Source organism: Mesoplodon bidens (genome assembly GCF_964165515.1).
Source record: "Mesoplodon bidens genome assembly, chromosome: 9".
NCBI classification, from domain to species: Eukaryota; Metazoa; Chordata; class Mammalia; order Artiodactyla; family Ziphiidae; genus Mesoplodon; species Mesoplodon bidens.
The window spans coordinates 101,356,312-101,374,689 of NC_138166.1; the positions used below are offsets into that span (position 1 = coordinate 101,356,312).

At 48.0% G+C, this 18,378-nt stretch overlaps 1 protein-coding gene across 5 annotated transcripts in view; it reads right to left on the minus strand.

The window, feature by feature from the left end:
* Nucleotides 1-18,378, minus strand: part of PRKAG2 (protein kinase AMP-activated non-catalytic subunit gamma 2) — a 277,950-nt gene that overhangs the window by 91,329 nt on the left and 168,243 nt on the right. For 4 of the 5 annotated variants that reach the window (XM_081243576.1, XM_081243575.1, XM_081243577.1 and 1 more), the window contains one exon: nt 15,667-15,878. The exons of the other annotated variant lie outside the window; for it this stretch is intronic. In XM_081243576.1, the coding sequence (XP_081099702.1) occupies nt 15,667-15,878 (212 nt within the window). The remainder of the gene's footprint in view (nt 1-15,666; nt 15,879-18,378) is intronic. 5 annotated transcript variants of the gene reach the window in all.

An 18,378-nucleotide genomic window follows, 5' to 3' on the forward strand; every position in this document is an offset into this window, starting at 1 on the left:
AAGAATCTGATTATTAGTGAGTATATGTATTGAAATTGCACTATTTTGTATCCAAATATCAACACGGTCCCTATCCAATGGCTTTGGTATGTTATACACATGCTCCAGGCTATATGTGATATTTGCTGTTTACCGTATTAGACCTGGCGGTGTGCTTTATAATTTGAATAGTATAAAGTTAGTTTATGCTGTGTAACCACCAAGTTTTATGAGTAGGAGGCTTTTAAAAATGACATTCTCCTGACAACCAAAATATATAAATTGAAGACAGGGGCCTGATTATAATATTAAGTGAAAACCTAAGTTGCTAAACAGTTTATTCCATTGTCTACATTTCTGATATGTCTATTTCTATATCTGTGTATAAAGGAACAGCAAAGGCCAAGCAAAGAACGCTACCCCACAATTTAACCGTCTCGAAGTGGTAGAACTATAGGAAGTTTCTATTCTCCTCTTTATGCTTCTCTTTATATCATTAGAGGAATGATTTTTAAAAAATTATCCTAATTGTAGCAAATGACACCTAACATAAAATTTCCCTTCTTAACCATTTTTAAGCGCACAGTTTGTAGTGTCAAGTACATTTACATTGTTGTGCAACCGACCTCCAGAACTTTTCATCTTAGAGGAATGCTATTTTTAAGAGAGCATGAAATACTTCTCCAGATGCATCTAATTTTTAAAATTAAAGGCAAAGAAAGTAAATGGAATGGCTTAATCAGGCTAAACCAAGATCACTGAATAGCCTTACCAATTTGTGCATGAACACGTTATAAGCAAGGGACTTTTAATTTGCTTTTGAGACAGCGTGTAGAGAGGGAAACATTGGCAGAGCTGTAGAAATCATAGTAGAATCTCCTCTCTCTGTAGTTCCTTAGAGCAGTGGTCCCCAACCTTTTTGGTACCAGGGACCGGTTTCATGGAAGACGATTTTCCAGGGATGGGGTGGGGGAGGGGCGGTGGTTCAGGCGGTGATGTGAGCGAGCGAGCGAGGGGAAGCTGCAGATGAAGCTGCGCCCAATCGCCTGCCGCTCACCTCCTGCTGTGCCGTCCCGGGGCGGGGGTGGGCGGCGGCGGCTGGGGAGCCCTGCCTTAGAGGGCTTTTTACTGAACTACTTGCTTCAATTTCCCTTTTTCTGAATAAAATATACATCTGCTTTAATCACGCTCGAGATGAGCAGATGTCAGTCTTACTCTGGACTCAAAATAACATTGGTTTAGGGTTCCACGCTAAGCCTCAAAAATAGTGCAGGGACTTCCCTGGAGGTCCAGTGGTTAAGACTCCGCGCTTCCACTGCAGGGGGTGCGGGTTCCATCCCTGGTCGGGGAACTAAGATCCCACATGCAGTGCAGGAAGGGAGGCCAAAAAAAAAAAAAAAAAAAAAGAAACATAGTGGAAAAAATGTTACATCACACACCCCCTTGAAACAGGTTTACTCCAGCCCTGCTGCAGAATTTGGGTGTCATTCATTAACAGGGCAGGCACTCCATTCTCAGAGAGATGCCAAGGAAAGCATCTAAACTTTTCCACCACTCCAGCAGCTAATTTCTACTGAGTCATTAAGGGAACACTATTAGTACTGGTGTTATTAGTACTGGCTGTGTCACTGTTGTACCAACGATACTTCACCAGCTAAAGTTAATGCTTTTCTAAGTGCTGCGAGTTAGGGGACAATCTTGGTTCTGAGCTAAAGGAATTCCCATCTAAATGCAAATCAAGACAAGCCCATCTTGAGTGCATGATTAGGTACAGTAATTTTTCCACCATTGAATGTTCAGCCCCTAAAATGCATTTTCATACAACTGTGTTAGTAAAGTGTCCCTTATAAGATGAAACTATGTTTTCTTCCCGGCGCCAGCAGTTATACAGGTAAAGGTGTTCAGAGTCTTGATTTCTTTGATTTAAGAAATGGTAAATGAAATGCACAAAGGAGATCATTTTTCTAACCTCTGCTTCTCCACTCCAGTCTATATATCCAGGCTCTTGATACCTCTATTTGATGTCCCAAAAGAATCAAAGAAAGTGTGCCCCAAATGGAACTTGTCTTTCATCCCCAGATCTACTTCCCCTTCCTAATTTGATGTCAAGGCCATCCATCCTTTCATGCCAGAAACTGGAGAGTCACCCTAGACCCCTCCTTCCACATGCCACTTACCTGGGCATCACTGAGGCCAGCCTATTCTACCTCAGATTCTTTTATAATTAATCCCTTCCTCCAAATCTCCACTCCTGTGGCCATAATTCAGTGCTTTGTCATCTCTCACTGGATTATTGTAAGACTTTCTGGTTGGCTTGCTTATCTTCCCTCCGTGAAGTCCAACCTCCAGCTCATCACTGGAGGCATCCTTCTATTAAAATGCAAGTCTGACCAACGCACTCCTCTGAAAACCACTGCCAGGGTAGCCAATGAAGTTTACGATGCTCATCTGTGCTGCCTGCATCAAATTTGCATCCTTTCCTAACTCAAGGAGATTAAGGGAAGAACAAAGGCCCTTCCACCTAAACTCACATTATTCCAAATGTCCCCAGTCCAGTCCCAAAGCAGATTGCACCCTGTTATAACACTCTGAGGGGGAGGAGAATGCAAACCTTCAGTCCTAGCTCTATAGGACCATTTGCCAGTTTGCCATCTTTTCGGCCATTCTGATTCCTGGGCCTCTTGCGGCGGGGGGGGGGGGGACTAGTGACTAACCCACTTGCCCTCCCCAGTGGGATGTGCCCCATGCACTTGGTGGGGGCAAAGCTCTATAGCCTGTTTCTTGCCTTCTTGAGGACGAGTCTCATTCTGCCACTTTGCACAAGATGTCTTAGCAACGAATTGGGAGGTAGTAAAGGGAAGCTCGGGGACAGATTAGTCAGAAGCTGGCTTTTTTTTTTTTTTTTTTCCTGAAAAAAGGCCAGGTAGTAAATATTTTAGGCTTTGAAGGCCACCCAGTCTCTGTTGCAACTACTCACGTCTGCTGTTGTAGCATGAAAGCAGCTAAAGAACATGTATAAATGAATAATTGTGGCCACATATTAATAAAAGTTTAATGACAAAAACAATGGGCCAGGTTTGGCCCATGGGCCAGAGTGTGCAAAGCCCTGAATTAGGGATACGGGCTAAGATGCTGAGTCAGTGTGCAATGGATAGGCTGAGAATCTGGGACGTCTCAAGAGGTAGTGAAAAACCAGAGCAAGAACATGGGTTTTGGAACTCAATTGCCTTGGTTCAATTCAATTCAATTCAATTCAATTCAATTCAAGCCTAGCTCAGGAGCCCTTGGGTAATTTTACACAGATTATTTCATTTGATCCTTATCACTCTCCTGTGAAGTAAACACTCTCTTCCTTTCAAACAGAGGCCCGGGGAGAGAGGCCTCAAAGGTTCAGGAACTTGTAACCCCTTTCACCAGCATATTCACATGCTCAAGACACACACGTCTTTCAAAAGAAATGCCCTTCTGGACCCCCCTCCAGCTACAGCCCTTGCTCACAGCTCGTCTTCATGCCAAGCTTCTTGATAAAGTTGTCCACGTTCTCTGTCCATCCTCGGTCATCTCACACCCACTCAGCCACCCTCTGCAAGGTGGCTTCTGCCCCTAGCTTAGAGAACTCGGTGATTGAGACACTTGTTTCAGCAGAGATACGTTTGGCCTGTTACTTATTTAGGTGACGTCCTTCACACCAGCCCAAGTGAGAGAAACAGATGATCGTGATGGATTCTGCCTCCTGGGAGAGATACTATTCGTATATCCTCGCTATAAACTCCGGTGTACATCCCAACTCTGTGTGACACCAACATTTTAACCATTGCTTCTGCCAGGTGAAGGCGGGGTTGCTCCTCCAAGGGGGAAATTTCAAGATGAGTCCTAAGGTGGCCACTGTCGTGATGGCAGATTTAACCACGGGAAGGGTGGGCGCCATCATCCAAGACAGCAAAATAATCCACCACTGGAGTTTTACATTTTTTTACCCCACACTTGTATCTCCATGATCACAACACTGCCAAGGGCACAGCCGTGGGACCGGTGAGTCTTTTGAAACCGATCCCCCATCTGTTAGGTTGTGACCCATGAGGGAAGAGGTGGGAGGTGCTCCTCCAATGCTTTAGCTCAGGGTCCTGATTCTGCAGGACTTACTTCTTGCTGGGAGACACTTGAGGGCAGGAATCATCTCAGCCATCTCAGGGCCAGGCAAACGATAGGGTCTTGGGAAATAACTGTTGAAGGAATGAGTTCCTTCTTGGGTCCTTGCGGAGGTGACAAAAGCAGGGCATTTATCAAGCGTTAAAAAAATGTTGAGGTAAAAAGACCCAACATCCTCTCCTTGGAGCTCAGCTACGCTGGGGAACAGAGTAAGTGAGAATCCCACAGACCCAGACCACTGCCCAGAAAACAGGCCAAGCTCTCAGCCAAGTACGTCTCTCTTATTCGGGCTCCGCCTTCTTTCCGCTCATCAAGTCAGGACACCAACACTGCAGGAACACAGGAGGAATGCTCGTTCTAATACCTTTCCTGGACAGCTAGGAGAATATACATTCTCTGCCAGCCTCTCCAACACACAGGCAGCACTTGTCTGAGTTCCAGCTCTCATGATAACCAGTCCCATCTTGAATCAGTTCTCTCTGTAGCTCCTACTCCTTGATACAATGTGAATTTTTTCAAACTATTTTTAAAGTATCTAATCTGTTGTGAGTAACAGATGATGAAACTGCTAGTTTGCCATTTCTGGGCAGATAGTCTTAACGTCAGCACCTTATTAGGTTATATAACCTGATATTTTAAACGGGAGACAGAAATATAAAACAAAGTAGTGCATAGAAAAATTTTAACTACTTCTTAATGTCAAGTGATTTGAAATATTTTTAGATGTTTAAAGGGCTTTTCTGGGACTTCCCTGGTGGCTCAGTGGATAAGACTCCACACTCCCAAGGCAGGGGGCCCGGGTTTGATCCCTGGTCAGGGAACTAGATCCTACATGCATGCTATAACTAAGAGTTTGCATGCCACAACTAAGGAGCCCGTGTGCCGCAACTAAGGAGCCCTGGAGCCACAGCTAAGGAGCTCACATGCTGCAATGAAGGAGCCCGCGAGCCGCAACTAAGACCTGGCGCTACCAAATAAATAAATATTTTTAAAAAGGGCTTTTCCATCTTAAAAAAGGGGCTAATTATTCCAAATAGCAATCTTGAAAATTGGTTACTGATTTCTTTCCAAATATTCATACTAGGAAAACTAGGGATCTTAGAGATTGATTCAGGGACAAGATAGTCAGTTTTTAAAAAGAACCCAAAGTTCCTGAGTTTATTATCTATTCCTGACTCCACTGAATTGTTGCTTCCCCACACACGGGATCAAACAAGTATCAGTTATCTTTTGATACATAGCAGATAACCCCAAAACTCAGGGGCTTAAGACAACAATTAATACTTTATTATCTGTTATGTACTGAATTGTTTCCCCCCGGACCCCCAAATTCATATGTTGAAGCCCTAACCCTCAATGGGATTGTATTTGGAGATAGGACCTTTAAAGAAGTAATTAAGGGGACTTCCCTGGTGGTGCAGTGGTTAAGAATCTGCCTGCCAATGCAGGGGACACAGGTTCGAGCCCCGGTCTGGGAAGATCCGACATGCCATGGAGCAACTAAGCCTGTGCACCAGAACTACTGAGCCTGCGCTCTAGAGCCCATGAACCACAACTACTGAGCCCATGTGCCACCACTACTGAGCCCACACGCCTAGAGCCTGTGCTCCACAACGAGTAGCCCCCATTTGCCACAACTAGAGAAAGCCCTTGCGCAGCAACGAAGACCCAATGCAGCCAAAAATTTTAAAAAAGAGAAAGAAGTAATTAAGGTCAAATGAAGTCACAAGGGTGGGGCCCTAATCCAACAGAACTGGTGTCTTTGTAAGAGGAGGAAGAGACCCCAGGGATGTGTGTGCTTGGAGAAAAGGCCAGGTGAGGACACAGAGAGATGGCGGTCACCTGCACCCAAGGAGAGAGCCCTCAGGAGAAACCAAACCTGTCAACACCTTGATCTTGGACTTCTGGCCCCCAGAACTGTGAGAAATAAATTTCTGTTGTTTAAGTCACCCAGTCTGTGATATTTTATTATGGCAGCCCCAGCAGACTAATACGTTATGTCTTAATGCTTTCTGTGGATCAGTGGTTCATGCGCAGCTTGGCGGGTGGTCCTGGTGCAGGATCTCTTGCCAGGTGTCTAGTTGGGTTTGGGCTGGGGCTGTGGTTTCATCTGAAGGCTTGGCTGGGGCTGGATGATCCACTTCCATGGTGGCTCACTCCTGCTGCTGGGGTGGTGGTGATGGTTGTTGGCTTGGGGCTTTAGTTCCTCTCCCCCTGGGCCTAATGAAACCTTTTTCATTCAGTCCCAACCAACCATCCTGAACTTTTTTCTTCAGTTCAATTACACATTAACTATGTCATAAGGAGAAATATGATAGCCCTTATTTTCTTCCATCAGAATCTTGGTATCATAAATTGGAAAAATAGAGAATAAGTCCATGTATTAGAGGCTGTGACGTACAGTTGACCCTTAACAATGTGAGGGTTAGGGGTGCTGACCTTTCACGCAGTGGAAAATCCAGTGTAACTTACAGTCAGCTCTACATATACATGGTTCCTCTGTATCTGTGGTCATGTATCCAAGGATTCCACCGACCTCAGATTGTGCAGTACTGCCGTATTTACTGTTGACAAAAATCTGCATAGAAGTGGATCCATGCAGTTCAAACTTGTGGTGTTCAAGGGTCACCTGTACTACTCTGATCCCCTTTCAACAATGAAGGATTTTCCTCCAGCTGCTGGGAATCTGCCAATTGGTGACCCTCTACTATCAGCTAGGATGGCCCTTGGCTGAAGAGAGCTGCCTTGCCCAGGGTCAAGTCCCTTCTAGGACAGCTGTCATCTAATGACTGGTGATGATGGTATAAAGGTCTGGCTCCTTTGGCCCAACCTGGGGCCGCTCTGAGGAGCTCCCTGTGGTCTGCAGAGGACTCTGTTGAGGCTGCGGCATACCGCAACTTCTCCCTCTGTCTTTCTTACCTCCTTCCCTCCTCCTACAGGTGTTGATCCTAAGAGCACTTCCTAATAAACATCCTGCACACGAATAACTACCTTAGATTCTCCATTGCTTGGGGAACACAAACTGCAGCAGTCTGCTTAACAGGAAGTTACTCTCAGAGAGGTTAGCCATCTAAATGAGACTCCTTAAATATAGATACATGAGCCTCTAGACTCGAGCACATTGTGTGTTCAACTGCAGACCCAGCCGCTGGAATCAAGTGGTAAGACAGGAGGTGGATTTCAAAACTGGCCCGCATCCTCCCCATCTCCCTGTGTCCGTGCCCTCTGCAATGTGACTGTCACTACCATTTCGTTCTGTGGGCCAAAGCAAGTCATAAGCCCAACCCAGATCCAAGGGGAGAGGACACAGATTCTACCCAGGATGGAGGAGCTACAGAGGGGCGGTTCTGAGCCCAGCCTCAAGAAGCCTTGTATGGAGAACCCTGTCTCGTGGAGCCCCGTCACGGTCATGAGAACACATCCAGGCTAGCCGGTTGCAGGAGGAGACCACATGGAACAGAGACAAGCTGTTCTGGCTGAGGCCACTCTGGTCCAGCCAGTCCCCAAATGACCTGCTAAGTGACCACAGATGTGTGAGTTAGCACAGCTGCGCCAAGAAGAATGCCCAACCCAAACTTGCTGACCCACAGAAGGGTGAGTTAAGTGAAAGGGTGTTGTCCTGAACCAGGGGGAGGTTTGTTACTCAGCAATAGAAAAACGGATACAGTACCTACCCCTGTTGGTTACAGGAATCAAGCTGGCAAGAGAAGAGAATGGAGACTCCAGGCTGCTTAGGCTCCAGGTGTCTTAGGTTCCCTGTGACGAGTTTTGGGACACCAAGTTGCTACAGGGGCTGCTGCTAATGGCCCAAACATGCAACCTCCTTATAGGACTGTCCTTGGGTGACAGGCCCCATCCCAGCTGCGGGTACATTTCCCTCATCCTGGGCATCCCATAGCTAAGGGCGCCACCATAGGAAGACACAAAAGCCCAGTTGTGGGGGCTTCCCTTGTGGCGCAGAGGTTAAGAACCCACCTGCTAATACGGGGAACACGGGTTCAAGCCCTGGTCCGGGAAGATCCCACATGCTGTGGAGCAACTAAGCCCGTGTGCCACAACTACTGAGCCTGTGCTCTAGAGCCCACGTGCCACAACTACTGAGCCTATATGCCACAACTACTGAGCCTGCGCTCTAGAGCCCGCGAGCCACAACTACCGAAGCCCGCACACCTAGAGCCTGTGCTCCGCAACAACAGAAGCCACCGCAATGAGAAGCCCGCGCCCCGCAACGAAGAGTAGCCCCGCTCACCGCAACTAGAGAAAGTACGGGCGCAGTAACAAAGACCCAATGCAGCCAAAAATAAATTAAAAAAAAAAAGCCCAGTTTCCTTGCCTCAAGGCAGAGCAAATTCTGGTGCAGTTTACAGTCCAGAGCTCCCCTGTTAACAGGCTGAGGCTAAATCTCATGTGAAACCACACCTTTGCTTTGTTTCTTCCCTTCCCTTTTGCTCCTTAGAGCTTTCTTCTGAGAGCACTCCATAATAAATAAACAAACTTGCATCTGAAACCCCGTCTCAGGCTCTGCTTCTAGGTACTCTGATTGAAGACACAGGTCAAGAGTGAAATTCCTACAAGAAAACGAGGGGGAAATGGGCGTGACCGCGGTAGAAAGGAATTGGGATACGTACCGATCATTGTAATGCCTTCATATCAAGTTTTCGACCCCACGGAAGATGGTTCTTCCATTGGTTCCAGACAAATACGCTCACGTGTGCACCCACCTCTTAAGGAAACTCACGCATTTCCTTTACAAGCCCAGATGTAATGCTTGCTTTTCCCCTTCTATCTTTTTTTTTTTTTTTTTGCGGTACGCGGGCCCCTCACTGTTGCGGCCTCTCCCGTTGCGGAGCACAGGCTCCGGACGCGCAGGCTCAGCGGCCACGGCTCACGGGCCCAGCAGCTCCGCGGCACGTGGGATCCTCCCGGACCGGGGCACGAACCCGCGTCCCCTGCATCGGCAGGCGAACTCCCAACCACTGCGCCACCAGGGAAGCCCTCCCCTTCTATCTTTAACGGCCCCCTTCCTACTAACTCTTTCCCTGTCAGTGTTTAAATCCTTATGGGAACAAACCATCACTTCCATTCTTCCAGCTACAGCCCCATCTCTTCCCCCGCGAAGTCAGGATTCTGGAAGGAGTCATCTACACTAGAGACCTCCACCTCTTCACCCTTTAATCATTCACCCCACATCACACGGCTTCTGCTCTTGACCGTGCCATTGAAAGTGTTCCTGCCAAGGTTACCAATGACCTCAGTCCTTACGTTCCATGGCCAGGAACATCACTGATCACGTCCTCCAAATGCGTGAAACACAACGAAACACAGTCCTTGTGCTTCTGTGATGCAGTGTTTGCCTGGTTTTCTGCCTACTTTCCAGGCAGTTCAGAAGCCCTATCCTTTGTTTGTCCTTCAAATGCCCATGTTTTTCTGGCTTTCTTCTCAACTACCATACGTCTCTCCGGATTATTTCTTCTACTATCATGGCATAAATTACCTTCTACATTCTGATGATTTAAAAATCTTAATGTCCAGGGGAGTTCCCTGGTGGCCTAGTGGTTAGGATTCCAGGCTTTCACTGCTGTGGCCCGGGTTCAATCCCTGGTTGGGGAACTGAGATGCTGCAAGCCGCGTGGCACGGTCAAAAAAATAAATATAAACAAACAAACAAATTAAAATCTTAATTTTTAGCTCCAGACTCACATATCCAGTTGCCCTTTGGACACCTCCACTTAATTATCCCACGGGCACCTGTTGTACCATCACCAGCCAACACACACGTGTGTCCACTTATACACATCCCATGTGCTCACATACACACATGCACACGCACACAGCCTGTTCCCCTTCTCCTCTGTCCCCTATCCCAGCAAGTGCAGCTACCACTCATCCAGCTTCCCCAGGCAAAGCCTTCGGAATTGCCCTTGATTCCTCTTTTCTGCCCTCAACTAACCAATCACTACATCCCCAGTTCCCTCAGTTCGACCCCTTAAACAGCTCTCTACGTTTTAACACCAGACCCCTTCTTTCTCCTGACAGCTGCCACCAGGCCCAGATCATTTCACACTGCATCTCATCTGAGCCCCTGCTGTCCCCAAATCCAATCTAATTTCCACACCCCACCAGAGGGATCATCCTGAAATGCAGAGCTGACTATTGCTCTCTGCTGCTGCTGCAAAAAATATCCACTTCCTTCCTCTGGGATTGTTTTTTTTCCTTTAAATTAATCAATCAATTAATTAATTTTTGGCTGTGCTGGGTCTTCGTTGCTGCGCACGGGCTTTCTCTAGATGCGGTGAGCAGGGGCTACTCTTCATTGCGCTGCGTGGGCTTCTCATCGCAGTGGCTTCTCCTGTTGCGGAGCACAGGCTCTGGGTGCGCGGGCTTTAGTAGTCGTGGCACGCGGGCTCAGTAGTTGTGGCTCGTGGGCTCCAGAGCGCAGGCTCAGTAGTTGTGGCGCATGGGCTCAGTAGCTGTGGCACGCAGGCTCAGTAGTTGTGGCTCGCAGGCTCTAGAGAGCAGGCTCAGTAGTTGTGGCGCACGGGCTTAGTTGCTCTGCGGCGTGTGGGATCTTCCCGGATCGGAGCTCGAACCTGTGTCCCCTGCGTTGGCAGGCAGATCCCTAACCTCTGCACCACCTGGGAAGCCCTGGGACTGGCGTTTGCGCTCACACTGGACTGGAGATTTTCTCCCATGAGAGCTACCCAGGCTCTATCGAATATTCTAGAATGACTATTGCCCTGTGTGTGGCCCCCCCAATAGACAGGAGCTCCTTCCTTTGTTCAGTGAGTCCTCAGCTATTTACCGAACCCCTCCCCTGCATAATGTGCTGTCAATAAATGGCGAACAAAATGAACACTGTCCCCGCCTCATAAGAGCGGCTTACGTACTTGTCATCCCATCAGCCTTTCTGAGCACAGTGTCTGGCACCCAGTGGTTGCTTCATAAATATTTGCTGAGTAAATAAATGATAAAATGAGTGCTGTCTACTAAAGACTCATTCATTACCCTCATCCCCTTTCCAATTTTAGAATAAAATTCATGGGAACAAAGTTTATAAAAGTGATCTTCACGGTCCATGCTTACAGAGAGCATCTTTTGATTCCAAAAGGCAGAGATGAATTATTTCTAAATATTTTCAGGCCGAGAGACGTCTTGAAGCAACTCACATTCCTCTATAAAGATTATGCCAGTAACGGAATGGAATGCATGCAATCAGCTAAACTCTTAAGGAACTTAGCACATAAGGACAGTCAACATAATCCAATTAGAAAGAAACACTTAAATGAACTTGAATCCATCACCAGCCCTGCTGCCAAGGGCTGCTGAAAGCAGAGATCTCGGCCAAACCACAGCTGCGGAGGCTGTGACTAACGTGCCGAAGAAGCTCCTGGAGGCCTTGTGTGATAAAACTCACACATGATGAAGGCCCCTGTTTAATGTCTGTAGCCAGTGGGAACACTGTCTTCCAATTTTGAAACAGATCATTTCAAAACATAAGTGTTTTGGTTTTGATTTTCTGATTTGATTTTGATTCTGATTTGATTTTGATTTTCTGAAGCTCAAACTGTATAAACATTGCAGTGTTGACTGGATCATTAAAAAAAAATGTGGTAAAAGGATACAACCCGGGGCTTCCCTGGTGGCGCAGTGGTTGAGAGTCCGCCTGCCGATGCAGGGGACACGGGTTTGTGCCCCCGTCTGGGAAGATCCCACATGCCGCGGAGTGGCTGGGTCCGCGAGCCATGGCCGCTGAGCCTGCGCGTCTGGAGCCTGTGCTCCGCAACGGGAGAGGCCACAACAGTGAGAGGCCCGCGTACCGCAAAAAAAAAAAAAAAAAAAAAAAAAAGGATACAACCCAAAGTGTCTCTAATTCATAATAATCAAAGGATTGCTCAATCAGCATTCATAGTATATTAGAATAATCAAATATGTATTATGTGAAGGTATAATGGGCATAATGATATATTTTGAGGTTATAGAGATTTACTCTCATTAACTGCTGTATACAGATGTGTAGGGTTTTCTAAAACTGTATTTACAACCTATATATAGGTAAAACTAAGTGCATTAGTTGTTTTGTACATATGTGCTGCTAAACGGGTCTTAAAATAAATTTTGAATATAGTTTCTAAAATAGACAGCTACCATCCCCAGGTCACTTATTTTACCAATTTGCCTAGAAGTACCTCTTAATAGATTGTACAAGGCGAACTTTGTAAAATGATCATGGACAATAAGGTATATGGAGTCCAAATAACTGTGGCCTCCTAAATTATGAAAAAAAACTGTGGTAAAATATACTTAACATAAAATTCATCATTTTAACCATTTTTTTGTTTGTTTCTTTTTTTTGCGGTACGCGGGCCTCTCACTGCTGTGGCCTCTCCCGTAGCGGAGCACAGGCTCCGGATGCGCAGGCTCAGCGGCTATAGCTCACGGGCCCAGCCGCTCCGCGGCATGTGGGATCCTCCCGGACCGGGGCACGAACCCGTGTCCCCTGCATCGGCAGGCGGACTCTCCACCACTGCGCCACCAGGGAAGCCCTAACCATTTTTCAGAGTACAATTCAGTGGCATCAGGTACACTAATATGGTTGTGCAACCATCACCACCATCATCCTCAGAACTTTTTTCATCTTTTTCCCAAACTGAAACTCGGTCCCCATTAAACACTGACTCCCCATTTCTCCCCATCCAGACCCTGGTAACCACCATTCTACTTTCTGTCTCTATGAACCTGACGGCTCAAGGACCTCCTGTAAGTGGAATCATACGCCATTTGTCCTTTTAAGACTGGTGTATTTCACTTAGCATGATGTCCTCAGGATTCCTCCGCATTGTAGCATCCGTCCGGATTTCCTTCCTTTTCAAGTCTGCATAATATCCCACTGCAAGTTTCCATCATGTTTATCCACCCACGACATTTGGACGGTTGTTGAAACTGCACGGTGCCACCAGTTCCCTCAGCCTGTTGGTGGAATCGCAGGCTCCGACCAGGGCACAAGGTCCGTGCCCACCGCCGAGTACGGGATACAGCCGAGAACCCCTCCTCCCTGGCCCCAGAACCGCCTCAGAAAGCCTGGAAGGGCCCAGGCTCGCTGGCTGTCACCAAGAGCTTCATGGTTGTGTGGTACGAACAGTTACGAATATCACTTTCTAGTCACAATCGGGGTGGGGGCAGGGCGCAGCGGGCAGACCTAGAACGCCCTCTGGATTCTCTCTCACTTCAACTGGGAGAGGCTGTCCCGAGCTCAGAACTTCTGCAACCACGGAAAAACCCTGTGTCTGCGTCCGCACCATCACTTCAAATGATCTAAAGTCGAAATAACCGTCTCCTCTTCCACGCAGTGTCTCTTCTTACACGGGGCTATCCTGTCAGTTATCCCTGGTCCATGAGAAGAAGCCAGCATTTTGAGACTTGATGCCTCTCGGCCGGCCGCTTCCCTCTTGCCTCCCTCCTCCGGTCTCCTCCCTCCTCCCCCAGGGTTCCTGTCCCAGACCTCCTGGCCCACTGACCTCTCGGCAGGTTTGGCACAGGGTGGAAGTCAGGAAGCACTGGAGACGCCAGACTTTCCACCCCTCTGCCTCGCATGGCACCTCTGGCCAGCGGCTGCTTCTCCTCTGCGGTTCCAGCTCCTGCCCGGCGGACACACTGGTTCCACCTCCCACCTGATGGGCTCCCAACACGTCCCTCCAGCCCGAGGGGAGCAGTGGCTTCCTGTTTTTGATAACCTTTGGGTTGCCGCATCATTCCTTTTTTGGATATATTTGTTCTATTATCTCTATGACCAAGTCTCTTTGCTAAATGCCGGGGAGAACAGAAACCTCTAGATCTTTTCTCATTCATACCCAAGAACACGGATGACCTTCCTCCTGGGCCCTTAGCTCTAAGCGGCCAAGGCCTGCACCTCTCCACATCTCTAGTGAGCGGTCCTCTTGTCCCCAATCTCTGCCAGATGCCCACCTCCCAGAGACAGCCCCCCGCCCCCAGCTCCTACTCTATGTTACACATCACACTCCTTCCCACCCCAAGCCATGGCTAATTTTCTTTTCCAGGAGGCCCTCCCCTCCCCTCTCCCCTTGTTTAGACCCTACAGTCACCCAAGGCCTCCTTGCCCTTATCAGACAACAGTGTTTTCCCTTTCCCAGCCCCTGCAGTGTGGACTATTTGTTTCACTCCAGATCCCCACCCAACCTACTTTCCGCTTCTATTTAACTGTTTTATCTGAGTGCTATTCTGTTCCCAGTAAGACTGTAAGCCCTAGAGGGCAGAGACAACACCTTGCATTTTATTCCTCGGCACTTAAAACAATACTCTGCTAAGCTTACATCTAATAAAATAATCATCAGTCGAACAAGGAGAAGAGTCACCGTAGGTTCTCTGCATGACAAACACATCTTCTTTCTCCCCAAAGGGAGCAACTGTTATGGTTGGATGGTGTCCCCCAAAAAGCTACGCTGAGGTCCTGACCACTGATACCCGTGAATGCGACCTTATTTAGAAATCAGGTCTTTGCAGAGGTCATCAAGAAGCGGTTGTACTGAGTTAGGTTGGGCCCTCATCCAACACGACCGGTGTTCTCATAAGAGTTTAAAGCTGGACACAAACAGAGACAGAGGGAAGACAGCCATGTGAAGATGGAGGTGGAGTGACGCTGCCACAATCCAAGAAAATCCTGGGGCTACCGGAAGCTGGGAGAGGCCAGGAAATATCCTCCTCCCCCTCAGAGACTGCAGAGGGAACGTGGTCCTGCCGAAACCTTGACTGCAGCCTTCCAGCCTCCAGAACCGTGAGACAATAGCCTCCTGTTATTTTAAGCCCCCCAGTTTGTGCCCCTTTGTTACGGCACCTGCAGGAAACTAACACCACAGCTGAATGAAATAGTTACATCCATATGGATAGACTCTAGCGATATGGTCCTCATGTCCTTGCTGGGCACAGGAATGATACTGAGTGTCTGTGGTAGGCAACACGAACTGGGGGTGGTGATGGTGGTCCCCACACGTAGGGCCCACGGTGTTGAAATGCAGATTTAAGCGCTGGTGCTAAGCCAGCTTCTTCCATCCATACCCACGAGTCCCAATCCTCCAAAGGATGCAAAGACACCTGTTTCACCATCCCACTCTGCTTTGAAAGGTTCACCTTTCCAAGAATGCTTCCCAAGTCAAATGATGTCAGACTTTAAATCTTTAAAATCTAGAATAAAATTTCTACAAAAAACAATTTTTTGGCTTTGCCTATGGCTTTTTACTTTAGTATCCCAATCAACATCAATTCAAAGAAAGCTTTTAATGACTGATCTTTAAAAAGAAGCTAAGAGAGCAAAAAGCTTTTTCTGATCATGTTCCAGATGTTACCATTCGTTTGGTTTCCATTTGCCTACCGCGCCCTCGCCATTTTTTTCTCAGTCTGTGATTCATGATAAAATGTACCAAAAATGTCTGTCAGGAGTGCACAGCTTTAGCTTCAGCTGTATACAGACTCTGCCCTCCCTCCCATAGCTGGCGGCCCGGCCCCCAGGAGAAGGCCCAGACTTACAGATTTGGAGGGAGAATGGTGTGTTGGCGATGCTGGCGGAGGCCTGGCTGAACTCTGGAAGGAGGACGGGCAGAACCTCTGGCCTGTGTCCGGAGGGGAAGAGGAGGCATAGATGCGATTTTCCAGTCGCTCAGGCTCATGCTTATAGGATTCGAGAGGAAACGTGTGCTGCTTGGCCACTTGGGTGGGTGTTGATGGAGAGGAAGAGAGGCCTGAAGTTGAGGAGGAAACCACACAGGCCGTTAGAAATCTGGCTGACACAGGGGAAGGGGCTTCCCTCTACAAGGGCCAAAAATCTCAAATGGCAGGAATATAAAAGATTAAATTCTGAATACTGGGGACAAGCTAGTAGACAATGACTTCTAATCCCTTAGAATCAGCTGTGCCCAGAAATCCCCTCGTCATCTGACTTGAGTCGTGGGCAGAGTCCCCTTGCTGTGCAGGGGTCGCTCCAACAGTTCAGAAGCTGTCGGGGTGAAGGACTTCTTACACACACACTTCGGATGCTATTTTCCACCACTGAGTCCAAGACCATTGGATCTCCCCTCCTCCCCTACAGAGCATGGTGCCAAGAGCACGCGGAGGGGAACCCACATTACTCGAGATGAGACATAGGAAGTTCACAAAGTATTCGGCAGAGACAAAGGTCAGGGTTGCAGAAGTCACCTGACCACATACACCGAGGTCCAGACGAGACACGTTGTTATTGTCAAAATGTGCCACGTGAAGATGGTTACTGTGTGTGTGCAGTAGTGAGAATCACCATGAAGATGCAGGCTGGGGGCGGCTTTGGGAAGGAAGGAGCCTCGCAGAGTGAAGACTCAGATGGACAGGAACCGGGAAGAAGCGGGTGGGGATTGGTGACCAAGGAACTGCAAGGAGGCTGGGGACAGGACTCTGCCAGAGTGAGAGGCCGTCCACTTCGACAGGGCTGGTACAATCCTGGGGGCCTATCTCACTCACATCTAGCTGATTACACCGTAAGATCATCGTTATGAGCTGAATGGTGTTCCCCCAGCCCCAGAGAGAGATGGTAAAGTCTTAACCTCCGGTACCTATGAATGTGACCTTATTTAGAAATAAGGTCTTTGCAGATGGAATCAAGCTGAGAGTATACTGGAGTAGTTTGGGCTCTTAACCCTATGTGTAGTGTCCTTATAAGAGGAGAAGACACAGACACACACACACACTGACACACACACACATACACACACAGAGGAGAAGGCCATGTGATGACAGAGGCAGAGATCAGAGTGACGCCTCTATGAGGCAAGGAACACCAAGCGCTGCTGGCGACCATCAGAAGCTAGAAGCGTGGAAGAAGGTGATCAAAAGGTACAAATTTCCAGTTATAAGGTAAATAAGTACCAGGGATGTCATGTACAAAATGACGACCGTAGTCAACACTGCTGTATGATATACAGGACAGTTGTTAAGAAAGTAAATCCTGGGCTTCCCTGGTGGCGCAGTGGTTGAGAGTCCGCTTGCCGATGCAGGGGACACGGGTTCGTGCTCCAGTCTGGGAAGATCCCACATGCCATGGAGCGGCTGGGCCCGTGAGCCATGGCAGCTGAGCCTGCGCGTCCGGAGCCTGTGCTCCGCAACGGGAGAGGCCACAGCAGGGAGAGGCCCGCGTACAGAAAAAAACAAAAAAAAACAAAAAAAAAGAAAGTAAATCCTGAGCTTTCGTCACAAGGAAAAAAGTTCTTTTCCTTTTTCTTTTCTTTTTATTGTTCTATAGAAATGAGGGATGTTAGCCGACCCACTGTGATCATCATTTCACAATACATGCAAATCAAAGTATCATGCTGTATGCCTTACACGTATACAGAGATGCGTATCAACTATTTCTCAACAAAACTGGAAGAAGGCAAAAAGAAGCTAGAAGAGGCAAGGAGGGATTCTATCCAGAGTCTCAGAGAGAGCGTGGCCCTGCTGACACCTTGGTTTCAGACTTCCAGCCTCTGGAACCGTGAGAGAAAAAACTTATGTCGTTTTATGCCACCTGGTTTGTGGTACTTTGTTACGGCAGCTCTAGGAAATGAATACAATAATGTTGCCTGATACTGATTTGTTTTCTAAGATCAGACTGGATTTGAGTCTGATTTCTCACATTTATAGGTAACTGAATAAAATTTTTATTTTAAATTGGTTATTAAAAAATATTTAATCATGCAAGTCAAAGCAAAGACATCAGTAGACATGGTCCAAGGGCCATCCTCTCGTTCCTTCTGACCTTGACAAAGACTGGTCAGCCTACGAGCCACCAGCCTGGGGCTCTTTCTCTGTGCTGCTCTGGGCCCCGTCCAGACTCATGCCATCGCTGTGCACACACGTTCCCTCTTCTGCTGCCATCCTCACTGCCCAGAGCGGCCGCCTAACTCATCCCATCTCCCTCCTGCTGACTCTGCAGCCCTAGGAGCCACCCACCCCTGAACTCAGCACATTTTGTCTGTACTGAGCGTTACCAGTGAACAACGAGCTGCTTCACACCAAACCCAATGTAAAGTATGGAATTCTCTCCCCACTCCCCACCCCTCCCCCCGGCCCCCAAACGCATCATCGGCCCAGAGCTGTCCTGGGCAAGGGGCAGGTGCTTGGTCAATGCCGGCCCCCAACAGGCAGGGAAAGAGAAGGGGGCAGGGCCAAGGCTCAAGCTCAGTTGGCATCTTTCCTCCCATATTTCCCAGGCAGAAGCATTGGGAGAGCAAC